At 35.7% G+C, this 21,496-nt stretch overlaps 1 protein-coding gene across 11 annotated transcripts in view; it reads right to left on the bottom strand.

Moving 5' to 3' along the window:
• The window catches only part of NBEA (neurobeachin), a 678,500-nt gene that overhangs the window by 70,268 nt on the left and 586,736 nt on the right, over positions 1–21,496 (bottom strand). For all 11 annotated transcript variants that reach the window (XM_013044893.2, XM_013044895.2, XM_045069766.1 and 8 more), the window contains one exon: positions 7,426–7,566. In XM_013044893.2, coding sequence (XP_012900347.2) covers positions 7,426–7,566 — 141 coding nt within the window. The remainder of the gene's footprint in view (positions 1–7,425; positions 7,567–21,496) is intronic.

Genomic DNA, 21,496 nt, shown 5'->3' with positions numbered 1-21,496 from the left:
TTATCATCAGCCAGTAAAAGCTGATCTACCTCTATCCTGACCTAAATTATAAAATCCTTCCTGGTTTTCAACCTTAACAGAGGCATGCCCAAAATAGCACAGGTGTGCATAGTACAAAGAAATCTGAAATTAAAGAATTATTTTCCTTTTGGTCATCAAGTTTATGAAACTGGTGGCACCCAAAGGTGGAGAGGATGAAAGAATTCTACATTTCACAGTTTTAAGTAGCTTTTAAAAAGATCTGATTAACAACTGTTTTAGGGTCACATACTACATTACTGACATATATTCTCATTATTCCTGAAGGCCTCCAGCTGCGACAGTGGTAGAATACGAATGGAAATTGATAACCTATTTGTTTCTAAGTGAGTATTGATCTTTCAAGCTCTGATTACCGTAGAGATTACCTTTTTCCATGTGTCTCCTTATTACCTTCAAGGCACAGTGGAAGGCTTTTCTTTTTTCATTTGACTCACGCCTCACTAACAGAGACGATTAAGTGCTATATTATGCTTAAGAAACTTCTGTATTTTTTTACTTAACATATGCTGATTGAACTATTTTCTGTGTGTACATTAGCATATTAGATAATTTATCATTCTACCAGAAAAGCTTTTGGTTTGCAAGATGTACAAATGAAAAAAAATTAAACAGAAATTTCAGAAATTAAAATGTGGGCATTTGTTGCATTTTACGAGCTTCCTGTTAGGTTCTGTCATATGAATGGCTGATGGACCTCCTTCTTCTAATTACATCTACCCTAAGGTCACTTCGTATCTTCCAACCCTGTCTTAGTACTAGAAAACCCAACCAACCATGCCTGCACTGGGTAGTTGTATCTGTCCTACTGCATTCTATCAGAACCTTATCCCCTGTGAGGACACTAACAACTTTTTTGGCCTTTCAATGATGACAGACCCATGAACTCTGTCTTGGGCAATCTAACCTTCTTCCCTGCCCCTCTTCTCTTCACTCAATTCCGCTATTCTTCTGTCTTCTGTATTTGCAGAGTAATCTCATAAGAATCTTTTCAGTCCCTCTCTGCTATGCTTTTCTTCTTTGCCTTCCTTTATTTGGGGGGGTGGGATAGACAGTGCCTGGAACACAATTCTACCAAAGAAAAATGTGTATCTTGGAGTGACATAAAGCATAATAAAGATCAAAGGGAAGGGAACGAAGAAGACTGGGCACATTTTCTGTGCTCAGCCCTGTATTACTTCATTTAACTCATCCTTGTGATTATCCTTCAGAGTAGGTATAATTATTTCTGTTTAACATATGAGAAAATTCAGGGTCATATTCTAGGAAATGGAGGAGCTATTATTTGTACTGTGCATTCCTAATCCAGAAATTTGTTTTCTCCCATTCCTTTTGAAGGAATTCAGAAGTATCTTTTAGAATCTTCAAAAAGTCTCTTTTAATTGACCTACATACCTATTTTAAACCAGGCTTTTGGTTAAAAATTCCTTATCTGTTGGAGATTCTTCAAGAAATTAGGAATAGAATTACTATATAACCCCGCTCTTCCATTTCTGGGTATTTATCCAAGGAATACAAGGAGACTACTTTGAAAAGATACATGTACCTCTATGTTCATTGTGGCATTATTTACAATAACCAAGATATGGAAACAACTTAAATGTCCATTGATAGATGAATGGATAGAGAAGCTGTGGTGAATTTATACAGAGCACTACTACTCAGCTATGAAAAAGGATGAAACTGTCCCATTTGAAATAGTATGGATGGGCCCTAAGTGTATTACATGATAAGCAAAATAAATCAGATAGAGAAAGACAGTATTGCATGATTTCATTCATGTGGAATCTAAAACACACACACACACACACACACACACACAAACAACCATAAATGAAAAAGGTAAAACAAAACAAATTCAGGAACAGACTCTAGTGGTTCTGAGGGGAAGAGCTTCGGGCAGTGGTTGAAGTGGGTGAAGAGGGTCAGCTGTGTGGCAATGAATGGTAACTAGACTGCGGGTGGTGATCATTTTGCAGCAAACACAGATGTCAAATTATAAAGAAAGATGAAACTTGTATAATACCTGAAACATATAATAATTTAAAAATAATAAAAAACCAGAATTCCTCATCTTTAAGTAAATCTGCATTGTCTGTAAGCATCAGTATTCAAGATAAACATGACAACCCTATTTTATTCAGGAGCATTATCTTTGGGCTTTAATTACAATACCTGCAGAAGTGTTTCTGCTATTTTTTTCACTACAAATACATATTTTTAAAGATTCAGACTCTTGGGTAGGCTTTCCAAAAAACCCATAATTTATTTTTAAAAGTCTCAAATTCCACAACTGATTTATAAATGAACTTTTGTTGCACAACCTATTTAACTTCCTTAAAGATTATGATTAAATGTTTGACAAATGAGTTTTGAATAGTTCGGTGGAATACAGTGTATTTGGAAGGTGAACAGGTCGCTGAGGGATGTAAAGGTCAGAGGGTAAGATTTAGTTACTTCTGTGGGTATGTTATATGCTATATATTCAGGGTAAGAGTTAAAGTAAAAACATTCCAAGTAAAATGTGCCCTTTATACTAGTTAATATCTGAAGAAACTCCAAACTCCACTCTAATATTTCATTCATCATTTGCCCAATGGCAGCTACCAAGGAATCCGCGTTTTCAGAATCTTGTAATTCAGATGAGTGATTTCACTGGTAGTTTGTCTAAAATAATATTTTTAATTAAAAGAAATGAGTTATGTAGTTGATTAACATTTTAAAACAGTTATTATCATTGTTGGTACTATACATATTGAGTAAAACTAATAGAGAGTTTAATGACTTTGGGTGCAAAAGGCTTGAAAGTTAAAAGGGAAAACTTACTTACTCTGTATTTTGTTTTTATGAACAAATTCTAGGTGACATGAATTCTAATGCATTTTCTACTTCATAAACTCCATGGGATGGGAGTGAGGAAATCACAATTCCCTGGGCCATTAGGCTAAACACTTAGTAAGCTATTAGAATGGGATACTTTTATTTATAACAGCAGGACACAAGATATGTTGGCCAAATGAATCCCCATAAAAGCAATCCTATAGATCTGTTCTAACTCAGTAGCCACTTGCCACTGTTACTATTGAGTACCTGAAGTATGGCTCCTTCGAACCAAATGTGCTATAAATATAAAAATACATTCTCGATTTCAAAGACTTAGAACCAAAAAAGAGTAGAATATATCTTCAAAAATTTTTATATCGGTTATGTGTTAAAAGTATAACATTCTGGGGTGCCTGGGTGGCTCAGTGGGTTAAAGCCTCTGCCTTCGGCTCAGGTCATGTTCCCAGGGTCCTGGGATCGAGCCCTGTGTCGGGGCTCTCTGCTCAGCAGGGAGCCTGCTTCCCTTCCTCTCTCTCTGCCTGCCTCTGCCTACTTGTGATCTCTGTCTTTCAAATAAATAAAGAAAATCTTTAAAAAAAAAGTATAACATTCTGAATATACTGGGTTAACAAATACATGTATTAATATTAATTCCACCTGTTTTTTTTTTTTTTTACTCTTAAATGTGGCTACTAGAAATTTTAGATTATGTAAGTGGCTAGCATTTTATTTCTATTGTGCAGCACTGTTATAGATAATACTGAAAGGGATTTATAGAATAAATATGAACAGAATTTATGCCATATTCTTATACTGATTCAAATTTGTACTCCATTTCACTGGAATAATAAATCAACTTAAGGATGAATTGTGATTTATGATTTGAGAAAGAATTTAACTTTATCAGGGATACTCGAGTCTTAAATCAAGCTGTTGCTAGCAAGTTTTTTTTTTACAGATTTATTTATTTATTTTTGAGGGAGTGCACACATGCATGTGCAAGTCAGGGGGAGGGGCAGGTGGTGGGGGAAAGGGGGAACCCTCAAGCAGACTCCCTGTTGACTGCAGAGCCTGACACAGGCTCAGCTCCAGGACACTGAGATTATGACCTAAGCTAAAACCAAGATTTAGATGCTCAACCGACTGAGCTACCCAGGTGCCCTAATAGCAAGTATTTTTATGGACTCACATAAGTAAGTAATAAATCTGACTTCAGACTAATTTGATTACACATAAACTATTGAATATCAACTTATATATGTCAAAATGTTATCACATATATACTCTCAATTAATTCTCAAACAATCCAGTTTTATGATAATGTTCTTTCTGAAATGATTTCGGACATTTTTTTTTTAAAATCACCAAAATAAGAGGTGTCTCACTCTCCCCATGGCCATGGTTCACTAGCAATGATTGTCCTTGATGGAATCCAAAGACATCCTTGATGTGAAAAGGCCTCCCAGGATGAGTATCTCTGGCTTCAGTGCTTTCTAAAAATTTCCTTCTCTAACAGTTTTGGAAGTCCCTTTGAGCGTGAACGCTATGTCACCAAATAGACTGGGCTGATTAGGAAGTATATCTAAAGGGCAGTGTAAGCCTGGGTATGTCTTTCCTTGCCCTGCAGAGTGAATTCTGGGCAGCAAATATACCTTGAACTTTACTGACACTCTTTTTCTCTAGGCTTTTTTTTTTTTTAATCCCTTCTGCTCATTTTGTTGTTTATAACATTTATAACACGCACTGCTAATCAGTCATTTCCCATTGGTGGTGGTAATGACCAAGAATTTGGTTTTATGATCTCACCATTTGGTGATCAGAGAATTTATTAGTCTTTTTGTTTTCTTGTCTGCCTATTTGTGAGCCCAAATCAAATAAGAAGATATTTTATGTCCATTGTAAAGGACACCAACTCCTTGAGATCTTGAATGGTAATTTTTTGTCTTCTGTGTTTTGTTTTGGCCTGTGGCTGATATTACAGGATAGCAGCTATAAGTTCTCAATATACCAGTGTGTCTGTAATTCAGAAAAGCTTTTAACTCCTGTGTGAGTGTGAAGTATTTTCCTACATCTGGAGAGTATTTAAAAAATTATTACAACCCATAAACTAAAGTGCTCTGTTCTGATTGGTTTATAGGGGTAACCAGGGACCTATTTAAATCTTATATTCCTCAAAAATTAACAGAAATAGAAATTCTTATTCTTTAAAAGTGTTAGAGTTTAAAAATTTTCTTAAGAAACATTAGCTCAGAAACATTTTTATAAAAGAATCTAAGCTCGTGTAATTAAGGTGAACTTGTGGACAAATCAGACTAATAAAAAAGAAAGTTTTATGTATTTTCTTTTAGTTTATAATTACAGAGTTTGTTTTTTAAATAATATTTGGGCTTATTTTCTAATAGGCTAGTTAGATCTAAACTTTTTAAAACTACTTATACTGCTTTAAGATGATACAAAATTTCTGTTCAGTTAAACTGAGTCACAACTCTGACAAATCTTTTACTGTAATAACAGTAATTGTTTATAACATATTACCTATCAGTGATTTAAAAGTTACTTAAAAGATACTCACACTGTATTTGTTTTAAGTCAATTTGTCCCCATAACAGAAAGAACATTTGAGAAGGACCTCCCAACTAAAGCTGTCAGTTAGGTAGAGGAGAAAAAAATCTTTGGAAAATATAAAATGTGGTCTCACATACACACATTTTCATGTACTCTATGTGTTTCTGAGGTAAATCAGCCTCATGAAACAGAATGGTCTAAGGTATATTTTGGTAAGGGGAGAAGACATTGTTGATTGCACTGATTTATAGATTCGGTTTAACATTCCATAATACTCCTCAGTTGCTTAATAGAAAAAAAAAAAAAATTCAGACCATCTGACTCCAGTAACTGTTCTTAACTAGACTGGTTTGAAGAAAGTAAGACTAAAGACTAAAGGCAAGAAGATTTGTTAAGGGCATTTTCTCATCTAGATGAGAAAAATGGAAACCTAAACTAAGGAAATGCCAGAGTTAATAGAGCAAGGGGACAGACTGCAGACATACTTAGCTGGTAAAATCTAGCTGATGCGATGTCTGACTGGATATAACAGGCTGGTAAAATAGAGCAAGTATCTAGATCAGGCAACTGGGTGAATGATCACACCATTTATTTAGATTGGAAATGCAGGAAGAACCAAAGATGAGTTCATTTTTGGAAATGGTGTACATGGTATTAGGAGGTGTTTAGGTAGAAATATCCAGTAGGCACTTTTGGAAATAAAAATAAAATGAGAATAAAAGCTGGGAGCCCAAGAAAAACGCTTGCAGTGAAGACAGAAGCTGGATGGCATTAGCTTATAATTAAATGGCATAGCCCAGATAAAGAATACAGAAAAATCCTAGGGCACAGAAACATCGAGGAAAAAAAAAAATCTGAGCATGAGACTGAGTAGGGCAGTTAAGATGACAGGAAATGAACCAAGAGAGGATACTGTCTGAGGAGTCATGAGAAGGAAGAATTTTTTTTTCAAGATTTTATTTCTTTGTTTGAGAGAGAGAGAACACAAGCAGTGGGAAAGGGAGAGGGAGAAGCAGGCTCCCAACTGAGAGGGAGCCTGATGAGGGAGGGACTCCATCCTAGGACCCTGGGATCATGACCTGAGCCAAACGCAAACACTTAATCAACTGAGCCACCCAGGCACCTTGAGAGGGAAGAATTTTAAGAAGGAGAGAGTAAGGAATGGTGCCAAAAGCTTCAAATACACTGTGGTAAGAAATGGGAAGTTCTAGCCCCGTCACTTGTGACTTCCGCAAAAACAGTTCAGCAAAGGGGTAGAAAGAACATTTGAGAAGGACCTCCCAACTAAAGCTGTCAGTTAGGTAGAGGAGAAAAAAATCTTTGGAAAATATAAAATGTGGTCTCACATACACACATTTTCATGTACTCTATGTGTTTCTGAGGTAAATCAGCCTCATGAAACAGAATGATCTAAAGATTGGCTAAAGATTGAATGGGAGGTGATAAAGCAGAGAGGAGCACAGGACAGTGCAGTTTAGTGGAGGCTGTGCTGACATGTGGCTCTGAAGAAAGAGAACTGGGAAGTAACTGCAGGTTCGGCCAGGGTGCAAGGAAACATGTCTGTGTGTGTGTGTGTATGTGTGTATACGTATGTGTGCACTTATGGATGTATACTTGTATTTGAAAGATCAGAGAGACTTGAATGTTTTAGGAGAAAGAGAAAGTCTTCAAAACATTTAGAAACTGTTCTTAAAGCATACTGCCCAAGAAGCAAGCTGGAGAGGGCCAGGGAAGAGAGCCAGCTTGCGACCATCGGTGAAAAAAAGAAATGGGACATTACGGATGCACTCCAAGAGTCCGGTTCCTTTTATAACTGGTTTAGGCTTAAGTAGCTCACAATAATCTATCTTCTTAACCCAATTTTCTAAATGAGAAAACTCATTTAAAAAAAAAAAGGATTCAGGTTTTACTAGAGTTTGAAATCTCGTTTCTACTTCACTGGCCTCTAATCTTTGTTTAAAACAAAAAACGGTATAGTAACTTAATGAAGAGACTCACAATTCGAACAAGCCAGGATAAGGTAGATGTTGCTGTTGAGTAGTGCGTATTATAATGGTAGGGGGGGCTTTGATCATCTTCCCATGTCTCATAACGCTCTGCATAAAACACAGCTCTCTTTGGGTTCAAAGCACCGATTGGCTGTAAGAAGAGAAAAGAAGCATTTCACTTAATACAGTTATATTAAGCATGCTACAACTCTTTATGCTAAAAGTATTTACTGTTAATTCATTTTAACCCCAGAGCATACAAAATTTTGTATTATATTTTATCAAATTTGATTTTAATATTAATTATGGATCATGACATACGTCAACAATCTCTCAGGAAGAGATGTCTCTGAATTTTGCGAAGTTTCTGGATTTTACTAAAAGTTTCAGTAAACTGGATTACTAGGATGATCCAGTTTAAACTGTCAAGGCAAAACCAAGACAATGTCATTGTCCTGCCTACTTATTAATAACCATAATGAATGTTTAGCTTGATCATAGGAAATCCAAGGAGGAGAAGGTGAAGCAGTTGACCATGTAACAACCATATTAGAGAAAACCTCCTTTTACCAGAGGGCCACCCACAGTGCAAAAGATAATAATCACCCACATGGAAACCCTGTTGGAAGGCTGGTTCCATTTTTTATTATACAAATGGCGCATACATCTTCTTTATTAAGTGAAACTACAAACCTAAGGCTGATGAAAATAATCCAGACAATTCCCAAGTTCCTAGAAAGCATTTTGTAAAGCCACTAAGACCTTCCTATCATCCCAATGATGACATTAATCCCTGGAGTGGAGCATACAGTAAAATGCTCAGGATACAATATACATAGATTATTTCCCCCCTCAAAAAAGTGTGGGTTAATTGGATCATTGCCTCAAACTTCTTAGCACACCTACCTAATCATTAAAAGAATTTCTAGCATATAGTCCTCATGATTTCAAATAAGAAACTGTTTTAGCTTCAATTTCTTGATTTTGGTTTATGGGACATGGAGTCCATTTTCATGATACCTAATAGCTACGTTATTTTGCTTTAGGATGCATACTATTATATATAAATATTTATAGAGAAAACAAGATGAACACTAAGTATAATATAGAACTCCTTTATTCAAAATTTAATATTACTAGTTAACTATGAAGTTTCCCCCAGGGCTTAATTTTAACAAGAGAAGTAGTAGAAAATTAGTGTTTCAATGGGACAAATAATGTTACACAAGAGAGAAAGATTCATTTATAAATTGTTTGTAAGCTTTTTCTTTTGGTCCTATGGGACTAATTCAAATAACACAATGATGTCAGCAGTTAAAGGTCTGTTAGAATTTCCATAATAAACTCTTATTTGCAAGGGCTCTTATCTTTAATACTAAAATTATTTGTAAACTATGCTCATTTTTCTTTAACTTAATTATGACTTAACAAAGACTAAACAATTTAATTATTTTTAAAAATTTTTGAAAATGTTTAATTATTTAAAAATGTTTAAGAACTTTGGTTTAAATATACTTTTAAATATTCTAAGGCTTACATTTTATTCTACATTAAATTTCACTGTTCATCTTTCAAATCTTTTTGCATAGATATCAAAAGGCAATATAATTTCATTAAATATCACATAGAATATTAATAACACTTAAAACAAATATATAAGTAATTTTTGGTAAAAGGATAGTTACCATAGTAGAAGGAATGTGAGCTCTTCCTGAATTGAAATAGTTTTTCATTTAAGAAAGCCAACATATCTTATACTTTCTAAATGTGCAGACATCTGTTTTTCTTTCTCAATATGAAAAGACTATTTTTTCAAAGCATTTAAAATGTTTAATACTTTGTTCTCTCTTGAATAAGCTAATGGGCTTTCACATGCATAAAATGGCTTCCAATAGGTAAGGATTGACCTTATCTGAGATTTTGTTTGTTCACACAAAAATTCTTGAAAAAGGAACAAGTCCTCCCTTTAATCTTTTCCAGCTTATCACCAACTACCAGAAAAAGGATAAAGTAAATATTTACACTTTTTATTTTACTTGAGTTTCATCAAAGTCATTGTTTTGGAGTGTTTGACAGAGAGTAATACTTTGTAGGAAACAGTTGCACAGTATTAAGGTATACACATGCCTCCATTAGTAACTTCTTAAAATGAATTTCCAATTTTGAATTTTTATCTAATACATTTAGAAACTAATTTTGTATATAACAAGATGTAAATGATCTAGTTTGTACTTATTATTTTTCTATTATTTTGCTCTAGTAATCAGGAAGCAATAAATCATCTGAAGGCAAAATGCTTGAAAATGTCTGAAAAACAAAAATATCATCACAGATGATGTATTTTCTTATGGGATCCAAACACACAATATCTATCTATTTATCTTCCCCCTGTCTACCTGTCCATCTATCATCTACCTGCCTATAGTGATCTACTTACCTGTGTATAAACTGATATGGTTGTGTTTGTTATCCTTTTAAAATTTGAGCAAATAATGCAGTGTCAAAGCCATTTGGATATAGCAAATGAATAAGGTAGGAAATCCGGCGAAACAGTAAAACTCTGCTTAATAAAATGTAGAAGCTTATTTTGTAATCTTTTTCAATTTTTACCATAATTACATAGTAATGATTACCAGTTTTCTCTCAAACAGTAGGCTTTTAGGAACGGCCACTTCTATGCTTTTTAAGTGTTCCCAGATGAAAAGGTTTACCTGAAAGTTTAGAACTTGCTATTAGATGTATTATGATTTTGTTTTTGTTGGTTTGCCATGACTTGACACTAAGAAATAAAATAATGCAGACAACAAGGCAAAAATTAAAAACAAAAATTCCACCTATGTAGCATTTTTATTATAATTCAGTTTCTCAAACTGCTACAAAGCCTACATAGCTTCCAAAATAACTATTTTCAATATAAAATTGATGGAAAATCATACATATTAACATTACCACATCTACATAAAACAACAGAATTTATCAAAGAATCAGTGTTGAGGATATTCGCTACTTTATTACTCAATTTCCCCTGTTTGAATATTAAAGTGAGAAATTTGTCTCTGTCTTAAGTACCACAAAAAGCTTTGTTTTCCTGAAAACAAACAAACAAACAAACAAAAAGCAAAAAAACCCCTGTCTTTATTATATGGAACAAAGATCCTGACAGATACTCATGGAGATTTACATTATGAAAGGCTCTGAGAAATGTTATAAACAGAATTACTTAATCTTGTTCACTCCAGTATTTACCATTTTTTATTTTTACTAGATCCTCATCATTTTTTGTTTTCATAATAACTATTAATAGGCCATAGCACTAGGGCTCCTTGAAAAGTTCTGGTTAGAATCCTTATGGTATGCATTTCTGAGTGTGAACTTTTTCTTTGATTATATTTTCCTATTCTCCTTCCTTTTCTGTTCTCTTAGTCTTGATTGATCAACACAATTCTCTTTCATGAAACCTTACAAGTTTTATCAAGTGCATTTTATGGGATAGGTATATAAATTAAAGAGGTGAAAACAACAAAGATTATTTAAATAAAAAATACTAATTGGGTAAATGGTACTTTATGAAGCATTCAAAGAACTTTAGGGGATGTGAAAGTCTGGGCACATAGCTGGATTATTTGAATAAATAAAGAAATAAAAAATAAATGTGGACTGACTTGAGGTGCAGTCAATGCCATTAAAATAGATTATAATTTTTAAGACTAAAAAAGGTTTTCAAGAGGAATCAGAGGTCCAATTAAAGTAATATTAATAAAACTTAATTCTGGTATTTCAAAAAAAAAAACTTGAAAATGCTCATTATGTTGATGGTATTAGGATTCGACTTACATATATAAAATGTTTGTGAGCTCACTATTGCTAGTGTTCTCTGCTGCAAATGCTGATGGTACCTCATACTTACAACAGATACTGTTTTCACATCCATTTTCTGGATTGATTTGTGTAAGTCTTGAGGTGGGCAAGGCATTCATTCTGAACCTAATTTCATGAGAAGGAAACAGGTACATGGGTCTCTACTCTTTCCACAACACTGAGGTGCCATTTCATGGCGAAATAAGAAATTCTGATCTTGATGTTTTTTTCTCCTATAACCGCGTACTTAATTCCTAAACCATCATGGATCTTCAGAAATTGGAGTACACCCTATAGGCCTGCAAGTCCAGCTCCCTCACAGTATAGACGAGAACAATGAAGAAATGTCCAGTCAAGACTGCACTGCTAGTCAGAGGCTCTACGTTTTGCAGAACCAGCTGAAGCTTTGTGCCAGATACAGCTGGGAGCGGGATAGAGCTGAGTGATCTATTTGACTTCATCTCAATACTCTCAACACATCTGAGCTTCTAACATATTGGAGTTATCTTGTTATCTTTCATTATAATAACCAAGAGCTTGGGAATCCTGAGAAGAGGCTTCAAGAATTCTTGTCCTTTCGGGGCACCTGGGTGGCTCAGTGGGTTAAAGCCTCTGCTTTCGGCTCAGGTCATGGTCCCAGGGTCCTGGGATCGAGCCCCGCATTGGGCTCTCGGTTCAGCGGGGAGCCTGCTTCCTTCTCTCTCTCTCTCTCTCTCTGCCTGCCTCTCTGCCTACTTGTGATCTCTCTGTCAAATAAATAAATAAAATCTTTTTTAAAAAAAAGAATTCTTGTCCTTTCATTTTTTTTTTTCAGTCATGAGCTATATATATGTATCATCATTCTTAAAATTCTCAGGACAACATAGAAATCATACCCACACATGCTTCTGTGCTCAAGGAAATGCCCTGCCTCTCTTCTTATCTGACCAGAGAATTTCAATGTATTCTTCTCATAGCAGCTCAAATTTCATCTGTGAAGCCCTACATGATACTCTCTGGTAATAGGCAAATCTATAACTTCCTTTTACCAGAAGGCTAGCCCTTCAAGGCAATGGTTTTTACTCATTTCTATGTTCGGAGCACTTGATACACAACTTGGCTCTTTTCAGGTATGTAATAAATGCTGAATGAATGAAGATTGAATGATCTGATTATATAACATTAGTTAAGTATGTAATCAATTTCGTGGGGGACGAGGGGCTGAGGGAGAAGGACAGAGAGAACCTCAAGCAGGCTCCACACCTAGTGTGAAGCCTGAGATCATGACCTGAGCCAAAATCAAGAGTTGGACACTTAACTGACTGAGCTACATAGGTGTCCCTGATGATATAACATTTAAATTTCAAAAAGGAAACTTCAGACAAAAATTTTAGGCAAAATCAAAAGACAAATAACAAAGTGAAAAATATTTATAGTGCTCATGATAAAGGGCTAGTTTCCTTAAAATGTGAGCTCTCACAAATCAGTAAGAAACTAATGAATAATCTAGTTGAATAAGTGAGCAAATGAGATGAACAGGCAATTTACAAAAGCAAATCTTCAATATATGTAGGAAAAACATCACTAGTTAACACAATATAATTATATCCAATATAATGGATAGCTATTCTTTTTCTGTTCACCATACATTACTCCTTCTTCCTTTATGAACCACTCCTTCCCTACTCTTGGTATATCTGGTTCAGGTGGGCTGACTCCATTATCTGATTCCCTCAGTGGGCATGTGATCCAGAATTGGCAATCAGCATATTCTATCCACATGGCCACTAAGATTAGTAGAGAAATGGGCAGATGATTCAAGTTACTCTAATGAAACTCTGCTGAGACTCTCTGGGAAAGAAGCTTTCTCTTTTTCTAGTGGAATTACAAAGGCATCACTACTATAACATAGTGAAGCCTGTCTGAAAATGAAAAATACAATTTTTCATGGAAACGAAAAATGGAAAGGAAAAATACCAGAGATGCAGCATCCTATGACACTGGTGAGTTTCCTGAACAAACCAATCCCTGAATTCTAAGTTATGTGGGCCAATAAAAAATTTCTGTTTTTAAATTATAGCCAGTTTAAGTTGATTTTCTTTCCTTATAGTTAAAAATCAGAAGTACATGGCAAGTTTTAAAATGTCCAATAAAAACGAGTTTTATTCATTAGATTGTCAAAAATTAAGTTTCACAATACTCAGTGTTGGCCAGGAAATAGCAAAACATGATATGTCATAATACTGTTGGTGTTATACATTTCTCGTGGGGCAAAGTGGTAATATTTTCTTAAAAATATTCACTTGCTTTTGATCCAATTATTCCACTTCGAGGAATTTATAATATGGAAAGAATCAGATACAAGGATATTTATATTTCTTGCAACATTGCTTGAAATGGCAAAACAAAATGAAACAGAAACTCCCCACAAAACTAGAAATAGTCTAATCCAGTAAGGCACTAGTTAAATAAGTGATGATATACTCATACTACTGCATACTATGCATCTAATTGAAAAGGCTGATTTGGAAAAACTCCCAGATAAACTCATTCAATAAATATTGAGTGCCTACTATGTGTCGGTAATTACTCTAGGCTTACAATAAGATAAATGAGGTTGCTGTTCTCATGATGTTTCCTGTGTGTGTGTGCGCATACGCGCATGCACGCCCTTTAGAGGCAAAGACAGATGGAATCCAAATAAACAATTAGGTAAATGAGAAAAATACCAGAGGTAAGTGCTCTACGGGTAAAACAGAATGGGACAGTAGCGACCGGGTGATACGGACGGCATCTCTCAAGGAGAACCTCTAGGCAGAGATTATATGTAGTTCAGAAACGAGAGAATTCAAGACAGAGGAAAAGCTAGTACAAAGGCTTCTTAGAGGCCTGACTACCAGGCTCAGGGAACAGAAAGAGAGTGTGACTAAAGCACAGTAGACGAGAGGAAGGGATTAGGAGATGACGTGAGAAAATAGGTAAAGGCATATCATATGGTTTTGCAGATCAGGGAAATGAACTACAAATGAAAATTTTATGGTAAGTGAAGGGGAGAGTCACTGAATGCTTTTAAGCAGGAGATAACCAAGATCGAGTTAAGCTTTAAAAAGGTAACTCCAGGGGTGCCTGGGTGGCTCAGGGGGTTAAAGCCTCTGCCTTCCGCTTGGGTCATGAACCCGGGGTCCTGGGATCGAGCCCTGCATCAGGCTCTCTGCTTGGCAGGGAGCCTGCCTCCTCCTCTTTCTCTCTCTCTGCTTGCTTCTCTGCCTGCTTGTGATCTGTCTGTCAAATAAATAAATAAAATCTTAAAAAAAAAAAAAAGGTAACTCCAATAGTTTTGTGGAGAATGGGTTACAGGTAATATTAAATCATTATTATGAGTACTAGGGTTGAAAAAAGCCATTAGCATCATAGCAATATCAGCATTGTAGTCTTATCAATGACTTTATAAAAATAGTATTATCAATAGCTTTCTAAAAATTCTGAGTACATAAGTAATATATTTTTGCTAACTATTCAGAGAAAAAGTTTGAAGAATATACATAAAACATAAAATTATAAAATTAGTTGCCTCTGCCTGCCCCTCTCCCTGGCTCATTCTCTCTCTCTCTCTCTCTCTCTCTCTGTCTCCCCCTCGCTAAATAAATAAATAAATAAATAAAATCTTTAAAAAAAATTGGTTTATCCTGCATATAGAATGTTAAGGGCTTTTCTCAGTTATAGGACCCAGAAAAATCTTTCAAATATGAACATTTAAACTTTTATAAATTTTAGGGTTTTTTGTTTTGTTTTGTTTAGAAAAAGAGCAAGAGAGAGTGTGTGTAGGTCGGCAGGGGCAGAGCAATAGGGAAAGAGAATCTCAAGCAGGCTCCACACTCAGTGCAGAGCCTGATGTGGGGCTTGATCTCACTACCCTGAGAGATCACAGAGGGAGAAGGAGAAACAGGCTCCCCACTGAGCAGGAAGCCTGATAAGGGACTTGATCCCAGGAGCCTGGGATCATGACCCGACCTGAAGGCAGACCCTTAACCTACTGAGCCACCCAGGGGCCCCAGAAAGGTTGCTGTCTTAAACAGACAAAATCCCCCCTTTGCAATTTTATGCACAGAATGGCATCATCAGGTGAACTTCAGCTAATCACCATATAATTCCCACATACATGCCTAAAAAATGGAACCTGAAGTAATGAAGTGTTAATAAAAGTCAGTGTTAAGATTTATACTTTGCTGGCTATCTTTGAGTGCAATTCTTTTCATATTTTTTCAGAGGGTAAATAAACATGACTAGTTACATTATGGGGAAGCAGACTTTGAGCCAAAGTTGAATTCTGAGGAGCACAACGTATTAGCATATTCACAGGTATCTTTGTTCCATGTAGGACTGAAGTCTTTGGAGGTAAAGAATCGCTGACTTGGTATATTTCTTTGCACCCTCTGCTCCTATCACATGGCTGTCCAAAGTGCAGGGCATTTAGAAAAGGTGGAGGGCACCTAGAAGATTAACTAATCACTATAGTTTGGTTGTGTGTGTATTTTCTTAAAGTATATTCTACTTCCCTACTATAGAGAAATAATAGGTAACAAATGAAAGGAAATGCAACTTACAAAGCCCGTGCAATTCATCCTAATGTTGTGAAGATAAAATGAGAAGATCTATGGAAGATGCTTAGCAGGGTGCCTGGCTATATAATAAGTACCTGTCAGTTACTGGCTGGTGTTATCACTGTCCCAGGATAATTCCTAAGAAAATCAGTTTTAAATATTTTAGTGAAAAGTAACCAGTTTTGACATAAAAGCAATGGAGGTATAATTAAGTACCTTAAATCTTCATGTGTCAGTTCTAAAAGCTTTCTAAATATTAAGTAGTACAATGATGAGCCTGTTGAGGAGTTTCAAGATCATCTCCACTGGATCTCCTGTTTCAGCTGGAAAGAAAGGTTAAAGGAGACAGACTCTGGCCTAGGTTTGCCTTGATGCTGCTGTACTTGAGATGTGACACCAAAGTGCACAAGCAAGCTCTCTTTCCTTCTCTGTAGGTAGCATCTAAGAGCAGACACTACAGAAACGCTCCTATTGTTTCCAGCTCCTCCTCTAACAGCTTAAAGTTTTCCTTTCTTTTAAACATTTCTTTCTTTCTCTCTCTCTTTTCCTTCCTTCCTCCCTCCCTGCCCCTCTGTCTCTTTCTCTCTCTCCCTCTTTTCTTTTTCCCTTCCCTTTTCCTTTCTTTTTTCCTTCCCTTTCCCTTTTCTTTCTTCTTCTCTCCCTTCCTCTCCCCCCCCCCTTTCCTCCTTTCTTTCTAAGTAATCTTTCACCTAACATGGGGCTCAAACTCATGACCCTGACATCAAGAGTCTCAAGTAGTACCAATACTGGGAGCCAGCCGGGCACCCTGACAGCTTAAAGTTTTGAAAGCAGGATGGGCTCTAGTATTTTCTCTCTCTCTCTCTCTCTCTCTGAAAGGGAAGAACAACTGGCTAAATGGGAAAGAAACTAGAAAAGAGACTCTAAGGGAGGACATTTAGTATAACCAGGCAGAGCAAGCGACCAGTTTGGGACTTCTGTGTAAATCCTCAAAATGCCCCATCACCCTATTACACATTTCCAACAAACAGTGGAGATAAAAACAAAGAGCACCTCACTCTTTCTGGTTACCACAGTGTCTATGAACCCGCTCTGTTCTTTGTCTACACTTACTTGGTTTTTTTCCTTTCAATTAGAAGGAAAAGAACTTAATATGCCACCAGGTAAACCAAACATGACTTGTAAACCCTTAAGAGCATGGACCAGTTCTTACTGTCTTTTTATCTCCTGTACCCGGAAAACACAGGTGTGGAATAAAGGTTTGTGTAAGGAAAGAACAAATAAATGAATAAAATTATCTACTTCAATAAGTCCAATTTTGAAATTGATACCTTTTTGCATTCCCCCCCCCCCAAGCTAGACCCTCGTCTTGGCTTATTCCATGAGTTTAAGACAGTATTCAAATATTGCCAATCAATATTCTGTCTTCAACATTTCAATATAAGCAAGCCTAACAAAAACAGTTTTCAGGTTGGGCTGTATGTTAAGGTGACATTCAACATATATTTAGAATATTTCAAATTTGGCAGTAGGCTTTTTGGCAGATGGTATAGAATAATCTGTCTTCTACCAGGTTTTCTATCATCATAGTCAGCTACTAATACACTTAATCATTTTGCCATTCTTCACACGCTATTGTTAAAACCCAAGCATTAGGGAGATTGTTATACTAGGGTATACAGAATGAATTTCATTTTAGATACTGTTAACTGAAGATGAAAAAGAAAGACAAAATAACTGCAGAAACTCGCACCACATTGCTGAATCGAGCACTCCCCACCTTAACGACGCACACCCTTCTCTATGTGGTATATAGACATTTGGCAGTAGTATCAGGGGTGCATGGCTGAAGAGTATTCACACTTCAGTGCCTCCATTTGCATTCTCACATTTCAAAGCCTCAAGGCATTATCACTTCCTTTTTTTAAGTGGCATAATAATTTGGGAAAATGGTTATGCTTATCATCATCTGTCAGTCAAACAACTCCTGTGTTAACAAAATATATTTTTTCCACTCAGTGAATGGGTGTGTGTGTGATGTCTTACGCTCATGTCAATATTAGCAGGACTTGGCTTTGTGATGAAACTATTTCATTTATCAGAGGGCATGGCTGGGAAATAGGAAAATTCCATTTACACTTTAATGAGCAGAGGCTGCGCTTCACGTCAAAGTCTTGTAACCACTGTAATTTAAGAGCAAAGTTCATATGAGTATATGTAAATAACTCAAGCACTGGCGTGTATCATGTTTTAAGATAGATTTCACCACGAGGTCACATCTCCATAAGGAAAATCTCGATACATGGAGGGAAAAATTGTCTACACCCACTGCTGGTTGAATATTGAAGAGATAAGTCAATGACATATTGTTTCATTTGCTGTCCATCATGCCAAACGAGAAACATAACCTCTAACCTGTACATGTAATAAATAAAACTTGAAAGTCTGAGGCCTAATCAAATGAGGGATCCAGTAAATTTTACTGATAAAGAATTTTCATTGTTCCTGTGCTCTTCATTCACTGAACTGGGTTAAGGAAAGAACATGAATATTATAAATATAATAAAATAGTTTAGTCTAAATAAATGTGCCTCTCAAGTTTCAATAAATATTTAACTTCAGCATCTCGATGTTTATAGTTCGGAGAAGTTGACAATTTAAAGAGATGCAAAAGCAATTACTTATTGCATGAAAATGTGACTTTATATTTTACTAAAAGGTATTGCTTTTTATTTTATTAGAGCAAAATTAAATCAAGCAATCTTTCCCTATATTTTTTTCAGTTGCACAAACAACAGTGAACCCTCAGCTGACAGTCACGGAAACTGGCTTTGTAGCTCCCAGTCACTGAATGCCACTAGCGAGCCAGGTGTGCCACTAGGTGCCTTTCCTACATTAGAGCATTTAAGTCTTTCAGAAACCGTGTTATGTAAGTACTACTGTGCTTATGTTAAAGAAGAGGAGAAAGAAGTTCACAGAGCTCTCTCTCAGAGGGGCTCTCTAAGAGAATAAACCAGGACTGTGAACATGAAATGAGGGACAAGCTGTAAGAAGCCCCTGAAACTTGAGGGGCTTTGAAGTTTAAGCTTCATGAGCTTTTTGGCAAATTTATCTCTGATTCCACCTAATATTCATATATTAAACTTGTATGTATGTAATAAAAAGCTACTGCCTATCGGCTGTTTTCCCCTCATAACCAGTGACTATTCCTTGAGGGTTAGGACTATATTTTAAAGTCTTCTTAGCACCTTGCAAAGCTCCTTTTATGAAGTAGCTCAGTGCATATAAACCTGTAATTTATTTGCTATTCTCTAGATTATAGAAATCGGAAAGAAGAAGCTCTCAGATATACTATTTTTCACTTTATAACAGAGAGTTGTTTGCTGACCACAACTCAGTCCCCTTTCTTTAGGAAACAGAAACCCAAGTTTCCTTTGGTCAACTCTCAGCCCATCCTTCTTTGACAGGTGTCTGGTGTGATCCTGACTACCACTGACTCCAACCATGGGAAATAATTGGCTTATCTCATCTCCAGTGAACATATTCTACTGCTGTTAAGCAGCACCAATGATACACTAGGAGGCATTTTTGGGGTTTCTAAAAAAGAAAAGTTTTTCTCTCTTCCGTGAGCATGACTTTGGTGAGATACTCGCTCTTTCATTGGGTTGTATGATGTGAGGTCTGGAACTGAGGCACCTGTTTTACTTCTATACTGTCCACAAGTTCTAACTGATGACATAGAATTTCATGAAGCCAGTATAGTGTGGGGATATAAAGATGAAAATATTTTGATATTTTTTAGGATTATATATTTTATTTATTGTATATTTCAAAGCTTCTTAATTTTTTATTCTTTCGAATAAAGAATAGATTCTAAAGATTTGAGAACATAAAAATCATTTGGGGCTTCAAATGTTGTATAATGAAACAAATTCTAGAATTATTCATTACTACAAATTATTCCATGGGTCACAATCTTTGCTTAGGAACAACTTCTTTTGCTCTTAGAGATCTTTTAGAGGGTTCCTGGTTAATAACAACATTCAGATATTTAAATTCTTGCTTGAGCTTCTGAAGATTAACAAACTTTCCATTAAAAATTTCTTACTGTAGTACTGATTATACCTACAAGAATTTCATGTGCTTCTTAGTGGTCATCTCATTACAATAATATTTCATTATTAATAGTTTGTCCTTCCAATTATATTATTATACTTCAAATGTCACTTTCCTGTTAGGTGTATAATATGACACATTTTCATACATTAAAATATTGTTTATTAATGATTTTTCTACAGGATAGTTTTGAGTTTCTAGCCCATTTGTAAGAAGTTCCTATTAAGAAATTCAATGAAGCATGGGAACAAAGCAAGAGTAATTTATTAACACATCAGGAGGCTTTAATTTGCTAACATTTTCCTATCATGTTAGTCTGACAGAATATAAAGAACAAATTACTAAAGCATGGAACATAGCAGAACTGAAAAAAAAAAAGCTATCTATCTTTTAAGAGCTCATGGGTTCAAATGTTCACAACATGAAGGACTCCATGGTTAGTATTCACTCTGCCTTGTCTATTTACCTCTTCTACTTAACATTATATAAACTCAGGAGAGCACACGTGAGTTACAAATGGAAATATTCTGCCAAAAGGAACACAGATTAAATGGTTCAGCATTAAAAACCTGAAGAATGTTTACATATTCTAGTTACTTTAGAAAGAGTGATTTCCTCCTTTAGTTTATGTCATCTTTTCTATATGATATACCAAAATTTTCTGTATGATAAACTAAAAATCCATAATTACTAGTAAATACTTTACTGTATGCTTTCTCTTATCTATATTAATCATAACGAAGGCTGTACTTTCTTTGGTTGGGACAGTGTTGCAAGAACACTGGAGTCCCGTGTCTTCGAGTAGTTAAGTATGAACTCTAATTTGGTACCATCTCCACTACACTGTCGATATGCTGGCCTCAGATTTCTGGTAACTACCTGAGTTTTCATCTCAACTCTGGACTGGACTCTTCCCAAAAAGGGCTGTGACTAAGTCTGTTTTATCAACTCCTGTAGATCCTTTCAGCTAGTACAGTGCTTGACATATAGGAAGTATGTGATAAACATTTATTGACTAAAAATAAATAAATAAACAGAGGAAGTAAAGGAAACTTAGTTGAGAATTTCCTATCACCACAATATTCTAGTTCATTTCAAAGAAAAAGGCCTTCCTTCCCTGTTTTTAAAGTAATTAAAAAAAAAAAAATCTAACATAGCCATAGTGGTAGTCAGCTCTTGAGGTTTTAATACCATGTATCATGCTACTTGAGAATCTAAAAAATTGTACTGTATATATATTTTATAGTGACTAGTGTATAACAGTCATTTGAATAATGCTAAATAAAACATACATGGACAAGACTGTGTTAAAGAACTATTCTGACAGGGGCGCCTGGGTGGTTCAGTGGGTTAAAGCCTCTGCCTTTGGCTCAGGTCATGACCTCAGGGTCCTGGGATCTAGCCCGGCATCGGGCTCTGCGCTCATCAGGGAGCCTGCTTCCTCCTCTCTCTCTCTCTGCCTGCCTCTCTGCCTACTTGTGATCTCTCTCTGTCAAATAAATAAACAAAATCTTTAAAAACAAAAAACAAAAAACAAAAAAACTAGTC

The sequence above is a fragment of the Mustela putorius genome, unplaced genomic scaffold, assembly GCF_011764305.1.
Source record: "Mustela putorius furo isolate JIRA1106 unplaced genomic scaffold, ASM1176430v1.1 tig00003942_pilon_pilon_pilon, whole genome shotgun sequence".
Lineage (NCBI taxonomy): Eukaryota > Metazoa > Chordata > Mammalia > Carnivora > Mustelidae > Mustela > Mustela putorius.
This window is presented reverse-complemented; position numbering and strand designations above follow the sequence as displayed.